This window comes from Mobula birostris, chromosome 20 (assembly GCF_030028105.1).
Source record: "Mobula birostris isolate sMobBir1 chromosome 20, sMobBir1.hap1, whole genome shotgun sequence".
Lineage (NCBI taxonomy): Eukaryota > Metazoa > Chordata > Chondrichthyes > Myliobatiformes > Myliobatidae > Mobula > Mobula birostris.
This window is the reverse complement of record NC_092389.1, coordinates 1,431,248-1,450,982: the sequence shown is the minus strand read 5'-3', so window position 1 is coordinate 1,450,982 and position 19,735 is coordinate 1,431,248. Positions and strand designations below refer to the sequence as shown.

General features: G+C 43.9%; 2 protein-coding genes across 15 annotated transcripts in view; one reads left to right on the top strand and one right to left on the bottom strand.

The window, feature by feature from the left end:
• sidt2 (SID1 transmembrane family, member 2) overlaps positions 1-19,735 on the top strand; it is a 95,629-nt gene that overhangs the window by 53,034 nt on the left and 22,860 nt on the right. For 5 of the 7 annotated variants that reach the window (XM_072283834.1, XM_072283837.1, XM_072283835.1 and 2 more), the window contains 6 exons: positions 3,836-3,907; positions 6,857-6,928; positions 8,982-9,097; positions 10,608-10,681; positions 13,645-13,711; positions 15,770-15,843. In XM_072283834.1, coding sequence (XP_072139935.1) covers positions 3,836-3,907; positions 6,857-6,928; positions 8,982-9,097; positions 10,608-10,681; positions 13,645-13,711; positions 15,770-15,843 — 475 coding nt within the window. The remainder of the gene's footprint in view (positions 1-3,835; positions 3,908-6,856; positions 6,929-8,981; positions 9,098-10,607; positions 10,682-13,644; positions 13,712-15,769; positions 15,844-19,735) is intronic. The other 2 variants (XM_072283833.1, XM_072283836.1) reach the window with 2 other exon arrangements.
• The window catches only part of LOC140212728 (palmitoyl-protein thioesterase ABHD10, mitochondrial-like), a 137,163-nt gene continuing 121,661 nt past the window's right edge, over positions 4,234-19,735 (bottom strand). For 5 of the 8 annotated variants that reach the window (XM_072283852.1, XM_072283858.1, XM_072283855.1 and 2 more), the window contains one exon: positions 4,234-5,534. In XM_072283852.1, the coding sequence (XP_072139953.1) occupies positions 5,237-5,534 (298 nt within the window). In that variant the 3' untranslated portion in view covers positions 4,234-5,236. The remainder of the gene's footprint in view (positions 5,535-19,735) is intronic. The other 3 variants (XM_072283857.1, XM_072283861.1, XM_072283856.1) reach the window with 2 other exon arrangements.

Sequence of the window (19,735 nt, the reverse complement as noted above, 5' to 3'; positions counted from 1 at the left end):
AGAGGCAGACTCAGTGCCAGAGACCCGACCACTGTGACTTTCCTCTGCTAGGTCATTCTGTAAGACCCTGGGAGGGTGTAGGTGAATCTCAGCTGACTTATTGGTGTCTGCCCATAGTTATGGCTATTAGATTTACTCTCTCCACGAGAAGAAACAACACCACTGTGTCTATCGTATCAGATCCTCTCATGACCTGAAGGGCTTCCAATATCAGTCCAAGTCTCATTCTTCAGCTGCCCTGTGTCAATGTTGAATGTCTGATGCACGAGAGAGACCTGCAAAAGATTTCTCATTGAGAATGTGTTAGGTACCTAATAAAATGGCCACTGAGATTTGGAAACATTGGCCAAGTCTTTTCCTCTTGACATGTTTTGGAATGGGTAATCGGTGATCCATCCCAAACCAGCCAATGATAAATCTTGTTACAGGTACACCTACTTGTTAATACAAATATCTAATTAGAAAGTCATGTGGCAGCAACTCAATGCATAAAAGCATGCAGACATGGTCAAGCAGTTCAGCTGTTGTTTAGACCAAACATCAGAATGTGTAAGAAATGTGATCTAAGTGACTTTGACCATGGAATGATTGTTGGTGCCAGACGGGGTGGTTTGAGTATCTCAGAAACTGCTGACCTCCTGGGATGTTCACACATAACAGTCTCTAGAGTTTACAGAGAATGATGTGAAAAACACAAAGACATCCAGTGAGTGGCAGTTCTGTGGGTGAAAATACCTTGTTAATGAGAGAGGTCAGAGGAGAATGGCCAGGCTGGTTCAAGCTGACAGGAAGGTGACAGTAACTCAACTAACCATACGTTACAACAGTAGTGTGCAGAAGAACACCTCTGAATGAACAACATGTTGAACCTTGAAATGGGTGGGTACAGCAGCAGAAGACCACGAACGTACACTCAGTGGCCACTTTATTAGGTGCAGGAGACTCCTAATAAAGTGGCCACTGAGTTATTTTTGTAAAGTGACAATCCAGGTTGTTTTGGTCGGGGCCCATTTTTGATTCCCCACTATTTCACCAACGTTCACTGTTTGTTAAAATGGTTGAATATCTGGTATCGGAAACTGAGTCACCCTTGCTAATGGATTTATTGGAGAAAATTAAATTTGTTGCTGAGTCTAAGTGGTTCCACATAGACCTACCTCGTGTCTTTTTCATCTGTTCCATGCTGGCAAAGCAGTAACCTCCTTTCCACTGGCCAATTAAATTACTCAATAGGAAATCCGTTATATCAAAATCCAGCTAAGCCAAGTCATGTGCCAATGAGATATTTAATAAGTCCATCAAGTTTATATTCTCTCTGGGTCAACGTTGTTTTTGTTTTCCGTGAGAAATGTTGCTAGGGAATGGGAGTGCTTCATTTCAGGGAGTAAAAGGAACGACATGGTTTATTTCAAGATACAGCACGGTAACAGAGCCTACGTTGCCCAGTTTCACCCATGTGACTAATTAACCTACTATCCTATGTGTCTTTGCAATGTTGGTGGAACCCCACGTGGTCATGGGATGAACGTACAAACTGCTTACAGACAGCAGCAAGAATTGAACCCAGGACACTGGTGTTGTAAAGTGTTATGGTGGCCACTACGCTACCGTGTTATAAAGTCGTACGGTAGCCGCTACGCTACTGTGTTGTCCATCTTGCCCACGATCAAGGGAACTCTTCCAGTCTGAAACGTTCCCCTATGCCCAGCCTCATTTCACACGCCAGCACAACAATCATGATAGCTGTATTCTGACCTCTCTTTGGAGAGGAAGAGGAGGAGAGGTGACTTGGTACAAGATGATAAGAGGTATAGATAGAGTGGACAGCCAGCACCTTTTCCCATGCTAATGGCTGATATGACAGGGAATACCTTTAAGGGTTGGGAGGAGGGTAGAGGGGGAGTATCAGGGATAGGTTTTATCACAGAGAGTGATTGGTTCATGGAACATACTGCCAGGGGTGCTGGCAAGGACAATTAAGAGATCCTTAGATAGGTACAATAGTGCTGGAAAGTTTATGAACCTTGCAGAATTTTCTCTATTTCTGCATAAATATGACCTAAAATGTGATCAGATCTTCACGTGTCCTAAAAATAAAGAGAACCCAATTAAATAAATAACACAAAAACATTATACTTGTTCATTTAGTTATTGAGAAAAATGATCCAGTATGACATGTATTTCTTGGAAAAAGTATGTGAACCCTTGCTCTCAGTAACTGGTGTGACCCCCTTCTACAGCAATAACTTCAACCAAGCATTTCCGGTAACTGTTGATCAGTCCTGCACATCAGCTTGGAGGAATTTTAGGCCATTCCTCTGTACAAAGCTGTTTCAGTTCATCAATATTTCTGGGATACCTTGCATGAACAGCCCTCTTCAGGTCATGCCACAATACCTCAACTGGGTTAAGGTCTGGATTCTGACTTGGTCATTCCAAAACACAAATTTTCTTCTTTTTAAACCATTCTGTTATTGATTTACTCTTGTCTTTTGGATCATTGTCTTGTTGCATCATCCACCTTCTAATAAGCTTCAGGTGACAGACTGCTACCCTGACATTCTCCTGTAAAACGTCTTGATAGAATTTTGAATTCACTGTTCCCTCAACGATTGCAGGCTGACCAGGCCCTGAGGCAGCAAAGCAACCCCAGACCATGATGCTCCTTCCACTGTGCTTCACAGTTGGGATGAGATTATGGTGTTGGTGTGCAGTGCCCTTTTCCCTCCAAATATAGCAGTGCGCATTTCTGCCAAAAAGTTCAACTTTTGTCTCTGTCCACAGAACAATGTCCCAGAAGCATTGTAGAACATCCAGGTGGTCTTTTGCAAACTTGAGACGCGCAGCAATGCTTTTTTTTTAAGAGAGTAGTGGTTTCCTCCGTGGTGTCCTTCCATGAACACCATTCTTGTTCAGTGTTTTTCTGATAGTAGACACATGAACAGAGACTTTAGCAAGTTCTCGAGATTTCTGCAGGGCTTTTACTGTTACCCTTGGGTTCTTATTCAACTCCTTCAGCATTGCACGTTGTGCTCTTGGTGTGACCTTTGTAGGACACCCACTCCTAGGGAGAGTAGCAATAGTACTGAATTTTCTCCATTTGTAGGCAATTTCTCTTACTGTGGACTGATGAAGACTCAGGTCTTTAAAAATGCTTCTGTAACCTTTTCCAGCTTCCTGCATCTCTACAATCCTTCTAAGGTCCCCTGAAGGTTGTTTTGATAGGGACATCGTGCCCATAAAGAGATCTTTCTTAAGAAGAGCAGGCTCTGTCAGTAACCTGACTTTGTGTGTCTTTTTTTTTATAGGACAGGTCATCTCTACAACCCACACCTCCAATCTCATCTCATCTCATTTGAATACCCGATCCAAATAGCTTTTGTAGAAAGCATTATCCCAGAGGTTCACAGACTTTTTTTGTGTGTTTATTAGTTTAGGCAGATGGTGTTAGTCTATTATTGTGACTTAGATGAAGATCAGACCACATTTTATGAGTAATTAATACAGAAAACCAGGTCATTGTAAAGGGTTCACAAACTTTTTCTTGCAGCTGTACGTGAATGAATGAAAAATGGAGGGCTTTGTTGGAGGGAAGGGTTAGAATGACTTTGAGTAGATTAAGCGGTTGTAACACTCAATGGCCTGTATTCAGCTGTAATGTTCTGTGTTCCAAGGGCAACTTTTCTGACATCTGACACTTCTGTAGTACTCTCCTTTCAGTAGACCAAGTCCTGGACTATTATCGGTCTGAGTGGAGTTAGCACCATACTCCCACGTGAATTTATATGAAATTATTCATGCATTCCTTCAAACTTAGTACTGTATTCTATTTCAGCTGGTGGTTATACTCCCCAGAGTCCTGACTTCTACACTGGAAGCTCAGCTTGTCAAAGCTATGGATCCTTTGGTGAGTCTCACTATTAATGATGTATTAAGGGGTGCAATAGAACAGCGACTTGCTGCATTAGTAACCCAGAAACTAATTGTTGATTAATCCAGATACATGAGTTCAAATCCTATGTGTGAAAATTAGCTGGGGAATTTTAGCTAAGGAAACTAGATTTATGTGATAACTTCACTTGCCCCATCACTGAAATGTTCCCACAACCAATGGACTCACTTTCAAGGACTCTTCGTCACATGTTCTCTAGTTATTTCTTATTTATTTATTATTATTATTTCTTTCTTTTGGTATTTGTACACTTTGTTGTCTTTTGCACACTAGTTGAATGCCCAAGTTGTGATTATTCTATGGATTTATTGATTGCACCCACAAGAAAATGAATCTCCGGTACATAGTAACATATCTGTACTTTGATAATGACATTTACTTTGAACTTTGAATTTTTAAAAAGCTACCTGTGGCAACCACAAAACATCCTGTAAAATACATGTGCTTTATTGACACTTAAGGAAGGAAATCTATCTCTTACCTGCTGTGCCTTCAGAATTTCTCAGCAAGCTTTGTGATATCATTCTACACTTTCTGATCCAAGCCCCCACTGGGGAAACTCAGCAAAGTGTCCCACAACTCAGGATCCTAATCGGTTGATTCTCTGGCTATGCATCTCTTGATGAATTGTGCAGCTGAGAGCTGGCCATTATTTTGGTTTGTGTATTTTTGATTTGGCAAAGATCTGGTTCACAACCAGGATCAGGCAGGAGTCAGACTCATCAGTGTGCACGATGGGAGTCACACATCACTCCAAATCAGTGGTTCCCAAACTTTTTTGGGTTACCGCCCCCTTGGCTCCCAGACCACATCCCCAGCAACCCCTCTCTTCCTTTCTGGTCATTACATAAAAGCTATAAAGAATTTTGATTTACGATGCACAGTGAAAGCGTGTAGGAACTGCAAATTCAAAGCAGTGATACATAATTGCAAAAATTATTCAAATCTAGTAAAGCTACAAATAAAATTATTTCTTACAGTAAAAACAATTTTCATCAATAATTTTAGAGTCAATAATTTTTTTATTGCTCTGAGAAAGTTGGGCAATGGTAATAAAACTGTGCTCTGCTAAATGTGATGTTGGAAAGGCAATAAACAACATTTTGACCTTTTTTTCCCACAGTGCAGGATAGTGTTCAGAGATTCCTTTCTGCAAACAAAAGACTTTATGATTTTTTTTGAATCTCGGCTTCAGCTCAAAGTCATTTTGTAGCGAGATCCGTCTTTCCTCCATCCTTCCTGTTAATTCCTCATTACAAGAGTTCAAGAATGGATTTGTTAATCTCAAATTTGGATCAAGCGAAGATTCTGAAATCTTTCTGACATGTCTTTATGCAGCTCACCCAGATGGGCACAGTATACCTGAAGATCATCATCTGGTATTCTTTCTTTCTCCTCCAACTCAGCGAGGCTTGGAAATTGGAAAAGGTCATGACGGCCAGTGTTGCACTTAAATAGGGTTAATTGGACAGAGATGTGGAGACAAGCAACTCTCACAAAAAGCTGGATGAACTCAGCAGGCCAGGCAGCATCTATGGAACGGAGTACAGTCGACGTTTCGAGCCGAGGTCCCTTGATAGGACTGGAGAAAAAAGATAAGGAGTAGAGTTAAAAGGTGGGGGTGGGAGAAACACAAAGTGATAGGTGAAACCGTGAGGGGGAGGTGTGAAGTAAAGAACTGGGAAGCTGATTGGTGAAAGAGATACAGGGCTGGAGTAGCGGGAGTCTAATACAAGAGGATAGGAGGCCATGAAAGGGGAAAAAAGGGAGGAGCAACAGAAGGAGGCGATGGGCAGGCAAGGAGATGAGGCACTTATCCTCCCTAAACCCCGTCCTCTCACCCTCTCCCACGCATGCACACACAGGCCTCCTGCCCCAGGCCAGGCTGTCTCCAGGCCTCTGGTTCAGGTTAATTGGCCACTGTAAATGTACCTTGTGATGGGAATGTGGGATTATTGGCTGATGGTCAGCATGGACTAAACAGGCTCAAAGGCCTGTTTCTTTGCTGTATAAGCAACTTTTATGTGTGTTGCTTGAATTTCCAGCATCTGCAGAATTCCTGTTCTTTGCTGTATAGTCTATTATCAAACGTCATTGATATAGTGCAGCTAGAAAGTTTGTGAACCCTGTAGGCTTTCTACAGGCTTCACAAACACTCTGGCACCACTGAAGTGCCTTTTATTAAACTAACACTCTCGTCGTAGTCCAAGGCAGTGGGGTGGTCTGCTGAACTCAGCTTGTGCATTACTGTTCTGAGAGAGCCCTTGTACAGGTGATGGCAGGTTCAAAGTGAATTTATTATTGAAGTATGTTAACTGTGTGTCACCATATACAACTCTGAGATTCATTTTTTGCAGGCATTTACAGTAGACCAGAAAAATACAATAGAACTAATGAAAAACTACACATAACTAAAGCCTGACAAAGAACCAATGTGCAAAAGAAGACAAACTCTGCAAATCGTAAATAACTAATACTGAGAGCATGAGTTGTAGAGTTCTTGCAAGTGAGTCAGTAGTAGGTTGTGGAATCAGTTCAGTATTGGGGTGAGTGAAGTTATCTACGCTGGTTCAGAACTCTTCCTGAAGCTGGTGGTGTGGGTCCTGAGGCTCCTGTACCTCCTTCCTGATGGTTGAGGGGTAATAACTGTTCCTAAATCTGGTGGTGTGGGTCCTGAGGCTTCTGTACCTTCTTCCTGATGGCAGCAGCAAAAGGAGAGCATGGTCTGGATGAATTGTCTTGTTTTCAACCCTCCTTTAATGTTCCCCAACTATGACTCAATGCTTTGCAACCCTGCTGCAACTTCTCTGCCACTTTCCAACCCACTGGGGCCCATGTGGGAGGGAGAGTTTGCAGTTACTTGAGATTTAACTCTGCGGCTTCTGCCTTCATTGTGTGTTGCAGAGAATGGCTCCGTTCTTGGGTCAGAGGCTGTTACAGACAGCATGGAGTCTGATTCCACCTGTGGATATATGGGTAAGACGATGACTGTTTCCCTGTGCCCTAGATTAACACACACAGCCAGGTGATCACAGTGTACACGTGTGGTCCCGGTGGAAAGACTAAATTAGAGCCAGTGGTGCAAAAATTAAAAAAAGTCCTTTTCTTCAAATGGTTGTATTTCAATTTACCAGGACTCTTGGAAATAACCAAAAAACAAATTCTACTGGAAGATAACATGCACAAAGTGCTGGAGGAACTCAGCATCTGTGGAGGGAAATAGTCGACATTTTGGGCCAAGGCCCCTCATCAGGACTGGAAAGGAAGGGGGCAGAAGCCAGAATAAGAAGGCGGGGGAGAGGAAGAAGGACAAACTGGCAGGTGATAGGTGAGACCAGGTGAGAGGGAAGGTGGGTGGGTGGTGGAGGGGAGATGAAATAAGACTGGACTGGAGAGTTGATAAGTGACGTAATCCTGCAACTGTATAGGTTTACCTGCACCTCAGTAACTGCAGCAGTTCAAGAAGGCAGCTCTCCACCTCCTTGGCCGAAAATGTCGACTGTTTATTCATTTCCATAGATGCTGCCTGACCTGCTAAATTCCTCCAGCATTTTGTGTGTTACTCTGGTTTTCCAGCATCTGTAGAATTCACCATCACCTTACAGTTTGGACTGGCTCAGGCTGCAAAGCCCACGTCCCTGCTATGAACACAATGTGGCATTGAACACGTCCGCCCCAAGGTGATACTTGTGTTTCTGAGGTGCAGCCGGTTAAGTTGTTAGAATATTGATGACCAGGAACAGTAAGGATTCTTTCACCTCAGCCATGGCCTGTACCTGCCACACTGATTTTAAAATGATTGTGAAGCTTTTCCAGCAGTCGTTTATTTGTATCCTTTAATGATCAAGCAGGGTAACTGATTTTAAAGCTGTGGGTAGAAATTTGTCCTTGTTTTCTATGTATGTCCGTTGAACTCTTTTTCTCAGATGGGAGATTACTGTGAGGAAGAGGTTGCCAGGAGACAAGCGTCTGTTGAACTGAAAAAAGTTCACATTGGGCAAGAGCAGCCACACACCCTGCCTGTGTTCACTGTCTTATATGCAACAAAAAGACTGGATGATACCTTTGGATTAGTTCCCCGGTTACCGAGTTAGCATAGCGACACCTCACGTGTGTCTGTCTCTGGGCAATATGAACAAATTTAGAGCTTTTGTTGAGCCTGCAGTTTATAGAGAGGAAGAAATTTATATTACAGAGGATACTATAACGAGTGTCACAGTAGTGTAATGGTTAGCATAGCGCTCTTACAGCGTCAACAACCAGTTTCAATTCCTACTGGTGTCAGTAAGGAGTTTGTACATTCTCCCAGTGACTGCTTGAAGTTCCCCTGAAAGCTCCGGGTTCCTCCCACATTCCAAAAATATGCAGGTTTAGGAGGTGAATTGCTCACATGGGTGTAATTGGGCAGTGCAGGAGGATAGTAGGGCCAGAATGGCCTGTTACCACACTGTATCTCTAAATCAAGTGTTGTGAATGTGGCCTGGTTACACAACAATGCTATTAATGAAAACGCTGCAGATGGGAGCTAAGTTTCATGGTTCTTTACTGGCATAATCCGAACTCGACGCACACATACAGATCAATGCATGCCTAATAGTGCATACTCAATATATGCGTCTAATAGCGCATTCAACGATGTGTTACTGAAACATAAAGTCGTCCCTTATTATACTGTAGGCTATACGGTACATAAAGTAAAATTCTGCCCACACCAGCTGTAAAATAAGTCTACCCAGAATAATCCTACTTGCCAATCATTAGCTCATAATCATCAGTGCAATGTCTATCCTGTCTGTTTCCTCAATCCTTCTGAGGTCAGATCCTGGCAACCCTGCAACACCAAAGGTCGTCCTTACATTCTCCATTCCTCTTTCCTTAACTCTATGGATCCTGCCAGTGACACTATTGCTAAAGAAAACAGATTTTCACTCTCTCACCCATCTGGACCTTTGAAACTTTACATGCTGCATCCTCAGTCATCTGAGAATATTGTATTTGCACCTTTACCCTCTTGCCCTGTTCTTCACAGAGAAACCACTGGACAATGTGATCCGACCTCGCCTCGATTCTCTCAGCTCCATTGAAGAAGACGAGTATGACACACTGGCAGACATTGATTCCGATAAAAACGTTATCAGAACCAAGGTAAGTGAGCTGAAATCCAGCAGGTAGTTTTAGCTGGGTATTCATGCTGAGGAAGCGGATGCCGCTGGAGAGATGAGTATTCATTATTTCAGCTGAAGCCCTTGTACTCTGTCTACCTGCACTGTGGCTTGAAATACTATCCATTGATGTACTTGAGTGCAGAGCAATCTATCTGGATGACACTGGAGCAAAAGCTTTTCACTGTATCTTGGCACATGTGACAATAATGAACCAATTATCAAATAAAGTAAAGCAAAAATTACCTTGGAACTTGGAGAAGAATTTACACTTTTGTATTGTGCTTTTCTGTACAGGACATATAGCAGGCAAGCTTTACTGAAACTGTATCATTTCAGTTTTGGGTGATTTACTTATTGTTATTTTAGGTGATACACTTTGCAAAGATCAGTCGATGAGCTTTTTTATAGAGTAGCTCCTCCCCAACGCCTTACAATTATTTGCATTTTGGTTCTAAGTAAGTGACTCAGGCTGCGTCCACACTAGACCGGATAAATCCGTAACCGAAGCTTTTTCTCTTTGTTTTGACCCTCCGTCCACATTGAAACGGCATTTTCCTCCCCTGAAAACGGAGCTTTTTCAGAAACACACCCCAGAGTGTTTAAATCTGAAAACGCTGGTTGGGCATTGTACTGCGTACGGGGTAACTGGCTATTTTTAAAACGCTGTCATGACGTGCCGGAACAAATGGTGGCGGCAGCGCAACATTTCATTGTTTTCTTGAACGCAACCTCCAACACCATAACAACAGTATCTGACAATGGATGTGTAACAGCCTAATGTAACATTGTATGGAAATACAAGGTAACACTGATGCAGACATGTTTTATACATTTAACAAGGTGCTTTAGTAACGTATTGCTTGTGCAAACATTCAATAGATGCAGTTGTCACTTTTGCCCAGTAACTCGTTTTATTGCACATGTTAAATACAGCAAAATAATACACAAAGACTCGGCAAAAGTAAAGGCAAACGAATGAGGTAACAGCAAATTTCACTTTCGCCCAGTAACAAGCCTTATTGCATTTAGTTGTAGCTGTCGTCCCTTTCATCGGTGAAGAGACTGTGGCTGTAGGAAATGTTTCTGGACAAACACGCACCAAGTCTTTCGTTTGGCAATTTCCTTAAGTTTTTCTAGTCTGTAACTGGACAAACGCGCACCAAGTATACCGTTTCCTCCTCGCTTGTTTTCTGTGTGTCCTGTGCATGCCCAGTAGGAGGAGATTTGCCCAAATATCTGTTTTAATGTGGACAGAGGTATTTTTAAAAACGCCTGGTGTGGATGCCTGTTGTTTTTACGCAAAACCGGCATTTTCAATATTATCCGGTCTAGTGTGGACGTAGCCTGAGTTACTGTACTGACCAGCATTATATTTTTCACACTGTGTAGGGGATGAGGTTTTGTTTGACATGCCTGGGAAATGACAAGGCACAAAGAAAGAGCAACAGACCTTTTTTAAAAAAAGATGTTTCTCTCTGTCCTGTTTGCAGAAGTTTCTCTATGTCTCTGACCTTGCAAGGAAGGACAAGCGAGTTCTCAGCAAAAAATACAAGATCTACTTCTGGTTAGTTGGTTTTCTAATGTGGGGGTGGGTGCCAAATGTTTTATTGTGGTCCTGGTGTTTCACCTCTCTCCTCTGCCAAAACCTGAGGAAAAGACATTTGGTTGTATAGTGTGTTAAATACATAGAGTAATGTAGCATGGAATCAGGCCTTTCGGCCCCACTCATCCATGCTGACCAAGTTAGTTTCATTAGCAAATATTTGGCCCATATTCCTCTCAATCCCTCCTGTCCATGTACTTATTTAAATGTCCTTTAAATATCATAATTGTACCTGCCTCAACCACTCTCTCTGGTAGCTCATTCCATATACGGACCACCCTCTGTGTGAAGAAGTTCCAGATTCAGATTCAGACTTATTTTTTGAGTGTATGTGGAAACATGCAGTGAAATGCATCATTTGCATTAACAACCAACACAGCCATGATGTGCCGGGGGGCAGGCCACAAGTGTCACCACACATTCTGGTGTCAGCAACACTCCCACACTGCTCAGCAGAACAACACAGAACTCAATATGTGATAAGAGGTCTCCTTTGATCTCTTTTAAATGTTTCCACTCTCGCCTTAAACCCTTTAGTTTTCAGTCCCCCTTCCCTGGAAAGGCTGTGCATTCACCCTATCTAAAGATAAAGATTAGCTTTATTTGTCACCTGTACATTGAAACATACAGTAAAATGCATCATTTGCACCAAATCAAATCATTGAGGATTGTGCTGGGCAGCCCCAGATCTGACGCCAACATAGCATGCCACAACTCATTAACCCTTAATGTACAACTTTAAAATGTGGAAGGCTGCATTACGGGAACACCAATGCCTTTGAGCAGAAAATCCTACAAAATGTAGTGGATTTGGCCCAGTACATCACGGGTAAAACCCTCCCAACCGCTGAACACATCTACATGAAACCTTGCTGTAGAAAAGCAGCATCCATCATCAAAGATCTTCACCACCCAGGCCATGCTCTTTTCTCACTGTTACCATCAGGTAGAAGGTACAGGTGCCTCAGGACTCGCACCACCAGGTTCAAGAACAGTTACGACCCCACAACCATCAGGCTCTTCAACAAAAGGGGATAGCTTCACTCATTTAAGGACCCTTTTATCTTGTTACTTCATGCTCGTTATTTATTGCTATTTATTTATTATCTGCACTTGCGCAATTTGTTCACAGTTCCTGATGTTTTTAGTTTACAGATCCTGTTTACAGTTACTATTCTATAGATTTGCTAAGTGTGCCCACAGAAAAAGAATCTCAGGGTTGTATGTGGGGACATGTATGTACTCTGATAATAAATTTTACTTTGAACTTTTTGAAGAAAACCTGAGCATCTAGAGGAATTGCACACAGTCACAGGGAGAACGTACAAATTCCTTACAGGCAGCAGTGGGAATTGAACATGGCTTGCTGGCACTGAAATAGCGTTGTGCTAGCCGCTATACTACCATGCCTCCCCTTATGCCTTTATACTACCTAAGCCCCTCATGATTTTATACACCCCTCAGTCTCCTAGACTCCAAGGAATAGAGTGGATAGCCAGCGCCTCTTCCCCAGGGCACCACTGCTCAATACAAGAGGACGTGGCTTTAAGGTAAGGGGTGGGAAGTTCAAGGGGGATAATAGAGGAAGGTTTTTTACTCAGAGTGGTTGGTGCGTGGAATGCACTGCCTGAGTCAGTGGTGGAGGCAGATACACGAGTTAAGTTTAAGAGACTACTAGACAGGTATATGGAGGAATTTAAGGTGGGGGCTTATATGGGAGGCAGGGTTTGAGGGTCAGCACAACATTGTGGGCCGAAGGGCCTGTACTGTGCTGTACTGTTCTATGTTCTATGAATAAAGTACATGCCTGCCAAAGTCTCTCTGTAACTCAGGTCCTTGAGTCCTGAGAAATGTTTCACAGACAGGAGGTAGTGAAGCTCGATCTGATTTGGTAAGTAACATCAGGAGCTTCAAATAAGCAACTTGAGTGACACTTGGTGATGTGGAAGTGATGGGTCTGCCCTCTTCTACACCTGTGGGGAGCCATGACATCTAACACACAGAACAACACAGGAACAGGCCCTTTGGCACACAGTGTTGTGCTCATATCACCAAATTATTTCTTTCTGCACGTAATCTCTTGAAAGAGGTGTCACGGGTAGGAAGGCTGATAAAGAGAGGTTTTGGCACACTGGCCTTCATAAGTCAAAGTAATAAGTACAGGAGGTAGCATGTTGAAGTTGTATCAGACATTGGTGAGGCCTAATTTTGAGTATTGTGTGCAGTTTTGGTCACCTACCTCCAGGAAAGATGTAAATAAGGTTGAAGGAGTACAGAGAAAATTTACAAGGATGTTGCGGGGTCTGGAGGACCTGAGCTATAAAGAAAGATTGAATAGGTTAGGACTGTATTCCTTAGAATGTAGAAGACTGAGGAGAGATTTGATAGAGGTATACAAAATTATGAGGGGTATAGATAGGGTTAATGCAAGCAAGCTTTTTCCACTGAGGTTGGGTGGGACTACGGCCAGAGGTCATGGTCAAGGGTGAAAGGTGACAAGTTTAAGGTGAACCTTAGGGGAAGCTTCTTCACTCAGAAGGCCATGTGAGCATGGAATGAGCTGCGGTGGATACAGGTTCAATTACAACATTTAAGACGGGCATGGATAAGCACATGGATGGGAGGGGTATGGAGGGCTGTGGTCTGGGTGCAATACGATGGGAGTAGGCAGAATAACATTGGCATGGAATAGATGGGCCACAAGGCCTGTTTCTGTGCTGTAGAGCTCAATGACTCTAAGACTTGGCATTTTGATATGATTCTGTTTTCTTTCAGGAAGTACTAGAGAGGGATTACAAGCCCTTACTTCCAATTTGGTAGATTAGGAAGAAAGTATCAGACATTCATGATCTTTCCTCTCGTGATGTTACTGGAGTGTGTTGGTTCACAGGAATTGACTTTGTCGCCTTATTTTTATGTGCCAGGAATATTGCAACTATCGCAGTTTTCTATGCCCTGCCGGTGATTCAGCTGGTTATCACATATCAGACGGTAAGAAGCTGAATTATTAAAGACTGATTGATTAATTTGATTAGCTTTACTTGTCAATTGTGCATGGAAACATGCAGTTAAGTGCATCGTTTGCATCACATCAATTCAGCGACGATACGCTGAGGGTAGCCACGTTTCTGGTGCTAACATAACATGGCCACAGCTCTCTAACCTTGACCTCTATGTCTTTGGGACGTGAGAGGAGACTGGAGCACCTTTAGGAAATCCATGGGGTCATGGGGAGAATGTACAAGTGACAGGTTGCTAGCACTCTAATAATGTTACAATAATGCTACGCTACTGTGCCAAGCGTAGTTTAAGTAGAGAAGTTGGTTAGGGCAAATGAGTGAAGCTCCTTTACCTGGTAGTGTTGTGGGAATGCTATTTTGGCATCAGAAGTGCTAACACTTGCCCAGCACAATCGACACTGATATGGAATGTACAAAGAGATCTCGTTATCCTTTCACGCTAATCACTGAAAGCAAATTTATGGGTGCAAAAAGCAGTTGGGGAGGTAAATAGTGTGATGGTCTTCAAAGCATACACACAAGTGAATCTGCAGATGCTGTAACACACAAAATGCTGGGGGAACTCATCAGGTCAGGCAGCACCTATGGAAATGAACAGACAGTTGACATGTCAGGCCGAGACCCTCCATCAGGACTGGAAAGGAAAGGAGCAGAAGCCAGAATAAGAAGGGGGGGGGGGGGGGAAGGTGATGGGTGAGAAAGGTAAAGGCCTGAAGAAGGAATCTGATAGAAGAGAAGAGTGGACCGGGGAGAAAGGGAAGCTGGGGGGGGGGGGGGGGCGCAGAAGTGGGGAACACCAGTTGGAGGACTTCATCACAAGAGAACTTCAGTACCTCAGCAAGATGTCTAGCTACAATTATGTAAGATTTTTTTTGGTGGGAGCACACTTAGGGTTTTGTATACAGTTCCTGTCTCCTTACCTGAGAAAGCACTTACTGGTGATAGAGTGTAGCCAAGGTTTAACATATTGATTCCTGGAATGACAGCATGACTCTGTGGTTGACTATGTATTCACAAAAGTGAAGGGATTTAATTGATACTTAAAAATTCCAACAAAGCTGAGACAGGTCGGATGTTTCGACTGAGAGATTACTATTCTGGGTTAAGGGGCAAGAGGTTTAGGACACAGATAAAAGTGTGATTGATAATTTTCCCCCTCCCCCTTCCCTCTTCCATTCTCCACTCTGGCTCCCCTCTCACCCCTTCTCTTCTCACCTGCCCATCACCTCCCCTGGTGCCCCTCCTCCTTCCCTTTCTCCCACTCTTCTCTCCTATTAAATTCCTTTACCTTTCCCACCCATCTGGCTTTACCTATCACCTAGCTATCCTTCCCCTCTTCCCACCTTTTATTCTGGCATCTTCCCCCTTCCTTTTCAGTCCTGAAGAAGGGTCTCGGCCTCAAATGTTGGCTGTGTATTCATTTCCGTAGACGCTGCCTGATCTGCTGGGTTCCTCCAGTGTTTTGTGAGTGTTGCTCTGGATTTCCAGCACCTGCAGAATCTCTTGTGTTTATCATTAAGAAAAAGGCTCTTCACACGTTGGGTGACTCTCACAGAGAGAGAGAGAGAGAGAGAACACACATTGGCCACCATTGCATTGAATGCATAGATTGAGCTTGGGGGGTCAAGTAGTCTACTCTTGCTTCTATTTACCAGGTTTACAGGTCTGGGAAGTGGAATTTAATTTATAGTCCATTTTTGGTGGCTTGGAATGAAGGGTAGAATGGCTTCTGTTCTGACCCGTCTTCTTCACAGCTTTGTCAGTCTGGGATTTAATAAAAGTGGTTTTGTCTTTGTAGTCGATTGAGGCTCATTAGGTGGCTTTGTGTTTATAGCTGACTGGTTCAACAGTTGCCCTGTACACTGCTTGTTTTGAGCCTGGAGGTTAAATGTTCCAGTTGTGAATTTTTGAGTCCTGCTGGCTTCTGTGTCTTGTGTGATTCCGGGGAGCTGACCTCACTGACAAATGATCTGATGACGTTATGAGCAAGTGTTTTCTGCTAGTCACATTCATTGTCTTCCTCTGACAGGTTTTCAATATCACAGGGAACCAGGATATCTGTTACTACAACTTCCTGTGTGCTCATCCCCTGGGAGTGCTGAGGTTAGTCATCACCCCCACTCTGCCATGACAGCCTGTTTGATGTGGTTTTCTCTGTCGGTGAAAGGTATCCGCTTGATGGTGACAAGAAGGCAAAGCTCTCCTGGTTTGGACCAATTGTTCTTTGCCTTTGTTGTGGTTGTATCGCAGGGAATAATTAGAGGTCTCAGGAGAACAGGCCCTTTCGAATCTTGCCTTCACATGCAGGAACTCAGTAACCCTCCTTGCCAGTGTTGAGCCGTGAACAGAAGTACTGTCATCTACGTATTCACAGTGCAAGACCAGAGCTGTTGGATCCTGATACTTCTGTGATTCACTTTCCAAAAAATTAAATGTTAGAGAAATGTGTATATTTTGTTAAAGAAAGTAAGATATTAAATAATAGACCATTTATGGGATAAAAAACTTGATGACTTTGCAGGTATATAACCCAGTACATGATTAAACAGAGATAACAAGCAGGAGGCGAATGGTCAATGACATAATGAGTTGAATGAACTAAACAGAAATGGGTGGAGAAGGAATCAAACTGCACAAAGGACAACCAAACTAAAAAGGTGAAGGTGTGACGAAGGGTCTTCAAATCATCAATTCTTACACCATGGCAAAAGTGAGCAGAGCAACAAGACACAAGGTGGTCACCCTGCATTAGCAAGGTCTCTCCCAAGCAGAAATTTCATGGCAGACAGGAGTTTCGTTTCAAGATCAAAGGGATAATCTGCAAATGCTGGAAATCCAGGTAACACACACAAAATGCTGGAGGAGCTCAGCAGGCCAGGCAGCATTTATGGAAAAGAGTACAGTTGACGTTTTGGGCTGAGACCCTTCAGTGAGACTAGAGAAAAACATGAGAGGTCAGAGTCAGAGGGGAGAGAGAAACACAAGGTGATAGGTAAAACCTGAAGCGAGAGGGTGAAGTAAAGAACTGGGGAGTTGATTGGTCAAAGAGATACAGGGCTGGAGCAAGGGGCATCTGATAGGAGAGGACAGAAGGCCATGCAAGAAAGAAAAGGGGGAGGGGAAGCACCAGAGGGAGATCATGGACAGGCAAGGAGATAAAGTGACAGAGGGAAAAGGGGATGGGGAATAGAGAAAGGGGGGGGGCATTACTGGACATTCGAGAAATTGATGTTCATGCCATCAGGTTGGAGGCTACCCAGATGGAACATAAGGTGTTTTTCCTCCAACCTGAGTGTAGCCTCATCGCGACAATAAAGGACACCATGGATGGACTTGTCGGAATGGGAACGGGAAGTGGAATTAAAATGGGTGGCCATTGAGAGACCCCACTTTTTTTTGCAGACGGTGCATAAAGCAGTCGTCCAATCTACGTCTGGTAGAAAGATGTAACAGTTACTTATAAAAATGCCATCCCCCTTCTCTCAATTACTCCATCTCTGCTGCATCGGCTCTCAGGATGAGGCTTTTCGTTCTAGAGTGAAAGAGATGTCCTCCTCCTTCAAAGAAAAGGGCTTCTCCTCCTCCACCATCAACGCTACCCTCAATCGCAACTCTTCCATTTCATGCACGTCTGCCCTCACTCTATCCTCCTGCCACCCCACCCAGGATAGGGTTCCTTTTATCCTCACCTACCACCCCAACAGCCTCCATGTCCAGCAAATAATTTTCCGTAACGTCCGCCATCTCCAACAGGATCTCACCACCGAGCACATCTTTCCCTCCCACAAACCTTCTGCTTTCTGCAGGGATCGCCCCTTACGCAACTCCCTTTTCCATTCATCCCTTCCCACTGATCCTCCTCCTGGCACTTATCCTTGCAAGCGGAACAAATGCTACACCTACCCCTACACCTCTTCCCTCACTAGCATTCAGGGCCCCAGACAGTCCTTCCAGGTGAGGCGACACTTCACCTGTGAGTCTGTTGGGGTCATATACGGTGTCAAGTCAAGTTTATTGTCACTTTGACTGTAAGCTGCTGGTATAGTACACAGTAAAAACAAAACAATGTTCCTCCAGGACCATGGTGCTACATCAAACAACACAAAACTACACCAGACTATGTGAGACAGCACAAGGCTACACTAGACTATGTAAAACAACATAAAAACTTCACTAGACTACAGACCTGCACAGGGCTACATAAAGTGCACAAAACAGTGCAGGACAGTACAATAATTAATAAACAAGACAATAGGCACAGTAGAGGACAAATTACAATATAATAATAAATGATGTAGATGTCAGTCTAGACTCTGGGTATTGAGGAGTCTGATGACTTGGGGGAAGAAACTGTTGCACAGTCTGGTCGTGAGAGCCCGAATGCTTTGGTACCTTTTGCCAGATGGCAGGAGGGAGAAGAGTTTGTGTGAGGGGTGCGTGGAGTCCTTCACAATACTGTTAGCTTTGCGGGTGCAGCGTGTGGTGTAAATGTCTGTGATGGCGGGAAGAGAGACCCCGATGATCTTCTCAGCTGACCTCACTATCCGCTGCAGGGTCTTGCGATCCGAGACAGTGCAATTCCCGAACCAGGCAGTGATGCAGCTGCTCAGGATGCTCTCAATACATCCTCTGTAGAATGTGGTGAGGATGGGGTTCCTGGTGTGGTCTCTTGTACATCAGTGAGACCTGACATAGACTGGGAGACCACTTCGCTGAGCACCTACGTTCCATCTACTAAAAAAAGCGGGATCTCCCAGTGGCCATCTGTTTTAATTCCACCTCCCATTCCCATCCCAATATGCCAGTCCATGGCCTCCTCTACTGTCATAATGAGGTCATATTCAGGGTGGAGGAGCAACACCTTATATTCCGTCTGGGTAGCCTCCTACCTGATGGCATGAACATCAATTTCTCAAACTTCCAGTAATGGCTCCTCCTTCTCTATTCCCCATCCCCTTTCACCAATCAAGTGGTGGAGGCAGATACACTAGTGAAATTTAAGAGACTACTAGACAGGTATATGGAGGAATTTAAGGTGGGGGTTTATATGGGAGGCAGGGTTTGAGGGTCAGCACAACATTGTGGGCTGAAGGGCCTGTACTGTGCTGTACTGTGTTCTATGTAATCAACTTCGCAGCTCTTTACTTCACCCCTCCTCATCTCCCAGTTTCCCCTATCACATTGTGTTTCTTCCTCTCCTCCCCTCCACCTTCTAGCTCTGACACCTCATCTTGCTGAAGGGTCTCGGCCCGAAACATCTGCTGCACTCTTGTTCATAGATGCTGCCTGGCCTGTTGAGTTCCTCCAGCATTTTGAGTGTGTTGTTAGGAGCCTCAAGATGTGCTGTCCAAGCTCTTTTGAAGAAGCACAAAGAAACTGTCAAGGTTGAGGACCAGAAATGCAGTGGTCAGCCACGGAAATGTAGTGCAGCAGACGAGAGATACATGAAACTGACGTCCCTCCTCAATCGGAAGCAGTACAGCACTGCTATCAGCTCTGAACTCACAGAAACCACTGGAACCCAAGTACACCCCTCTTCAGTCCGGAGAAGTCTTGTCAGAAGTAGTCTTCATGGAAGAGTTGCTGCCAAAAAGCCATTTCCCTGAAGTGGAAACAAAGCCAAGAGACTCACGTACGCACAAAAACAAAGGACTGGGGTGCTGAAGAATGGCAGCAGGTGCTCTGGACTGAAGAGTGTAAATGTTTGGCTCAAACAGGAGGCAGTTTGCCCTCAGAAGAGCTGGAGAGGACTACGTGGATGAGTGTCTGCAGCCAACAGTGAAGAACGGAGGAGGTTCCCTGCAGGTTTGGGGCTGCATTTCTCTAAATAGAGTTGGTGATCTGGTCAGAATTAATGGAATCCTCAATCCTCTCATCCATCACACAATACCATCAGGGAGACATCTGATCTGTCCCAACTTCATTCTGCAGCAGGACAATGATCCCAAACACAGGGCCAAGGCCAAAGAACTACCTTCAGTGAAAAGAACAAGGA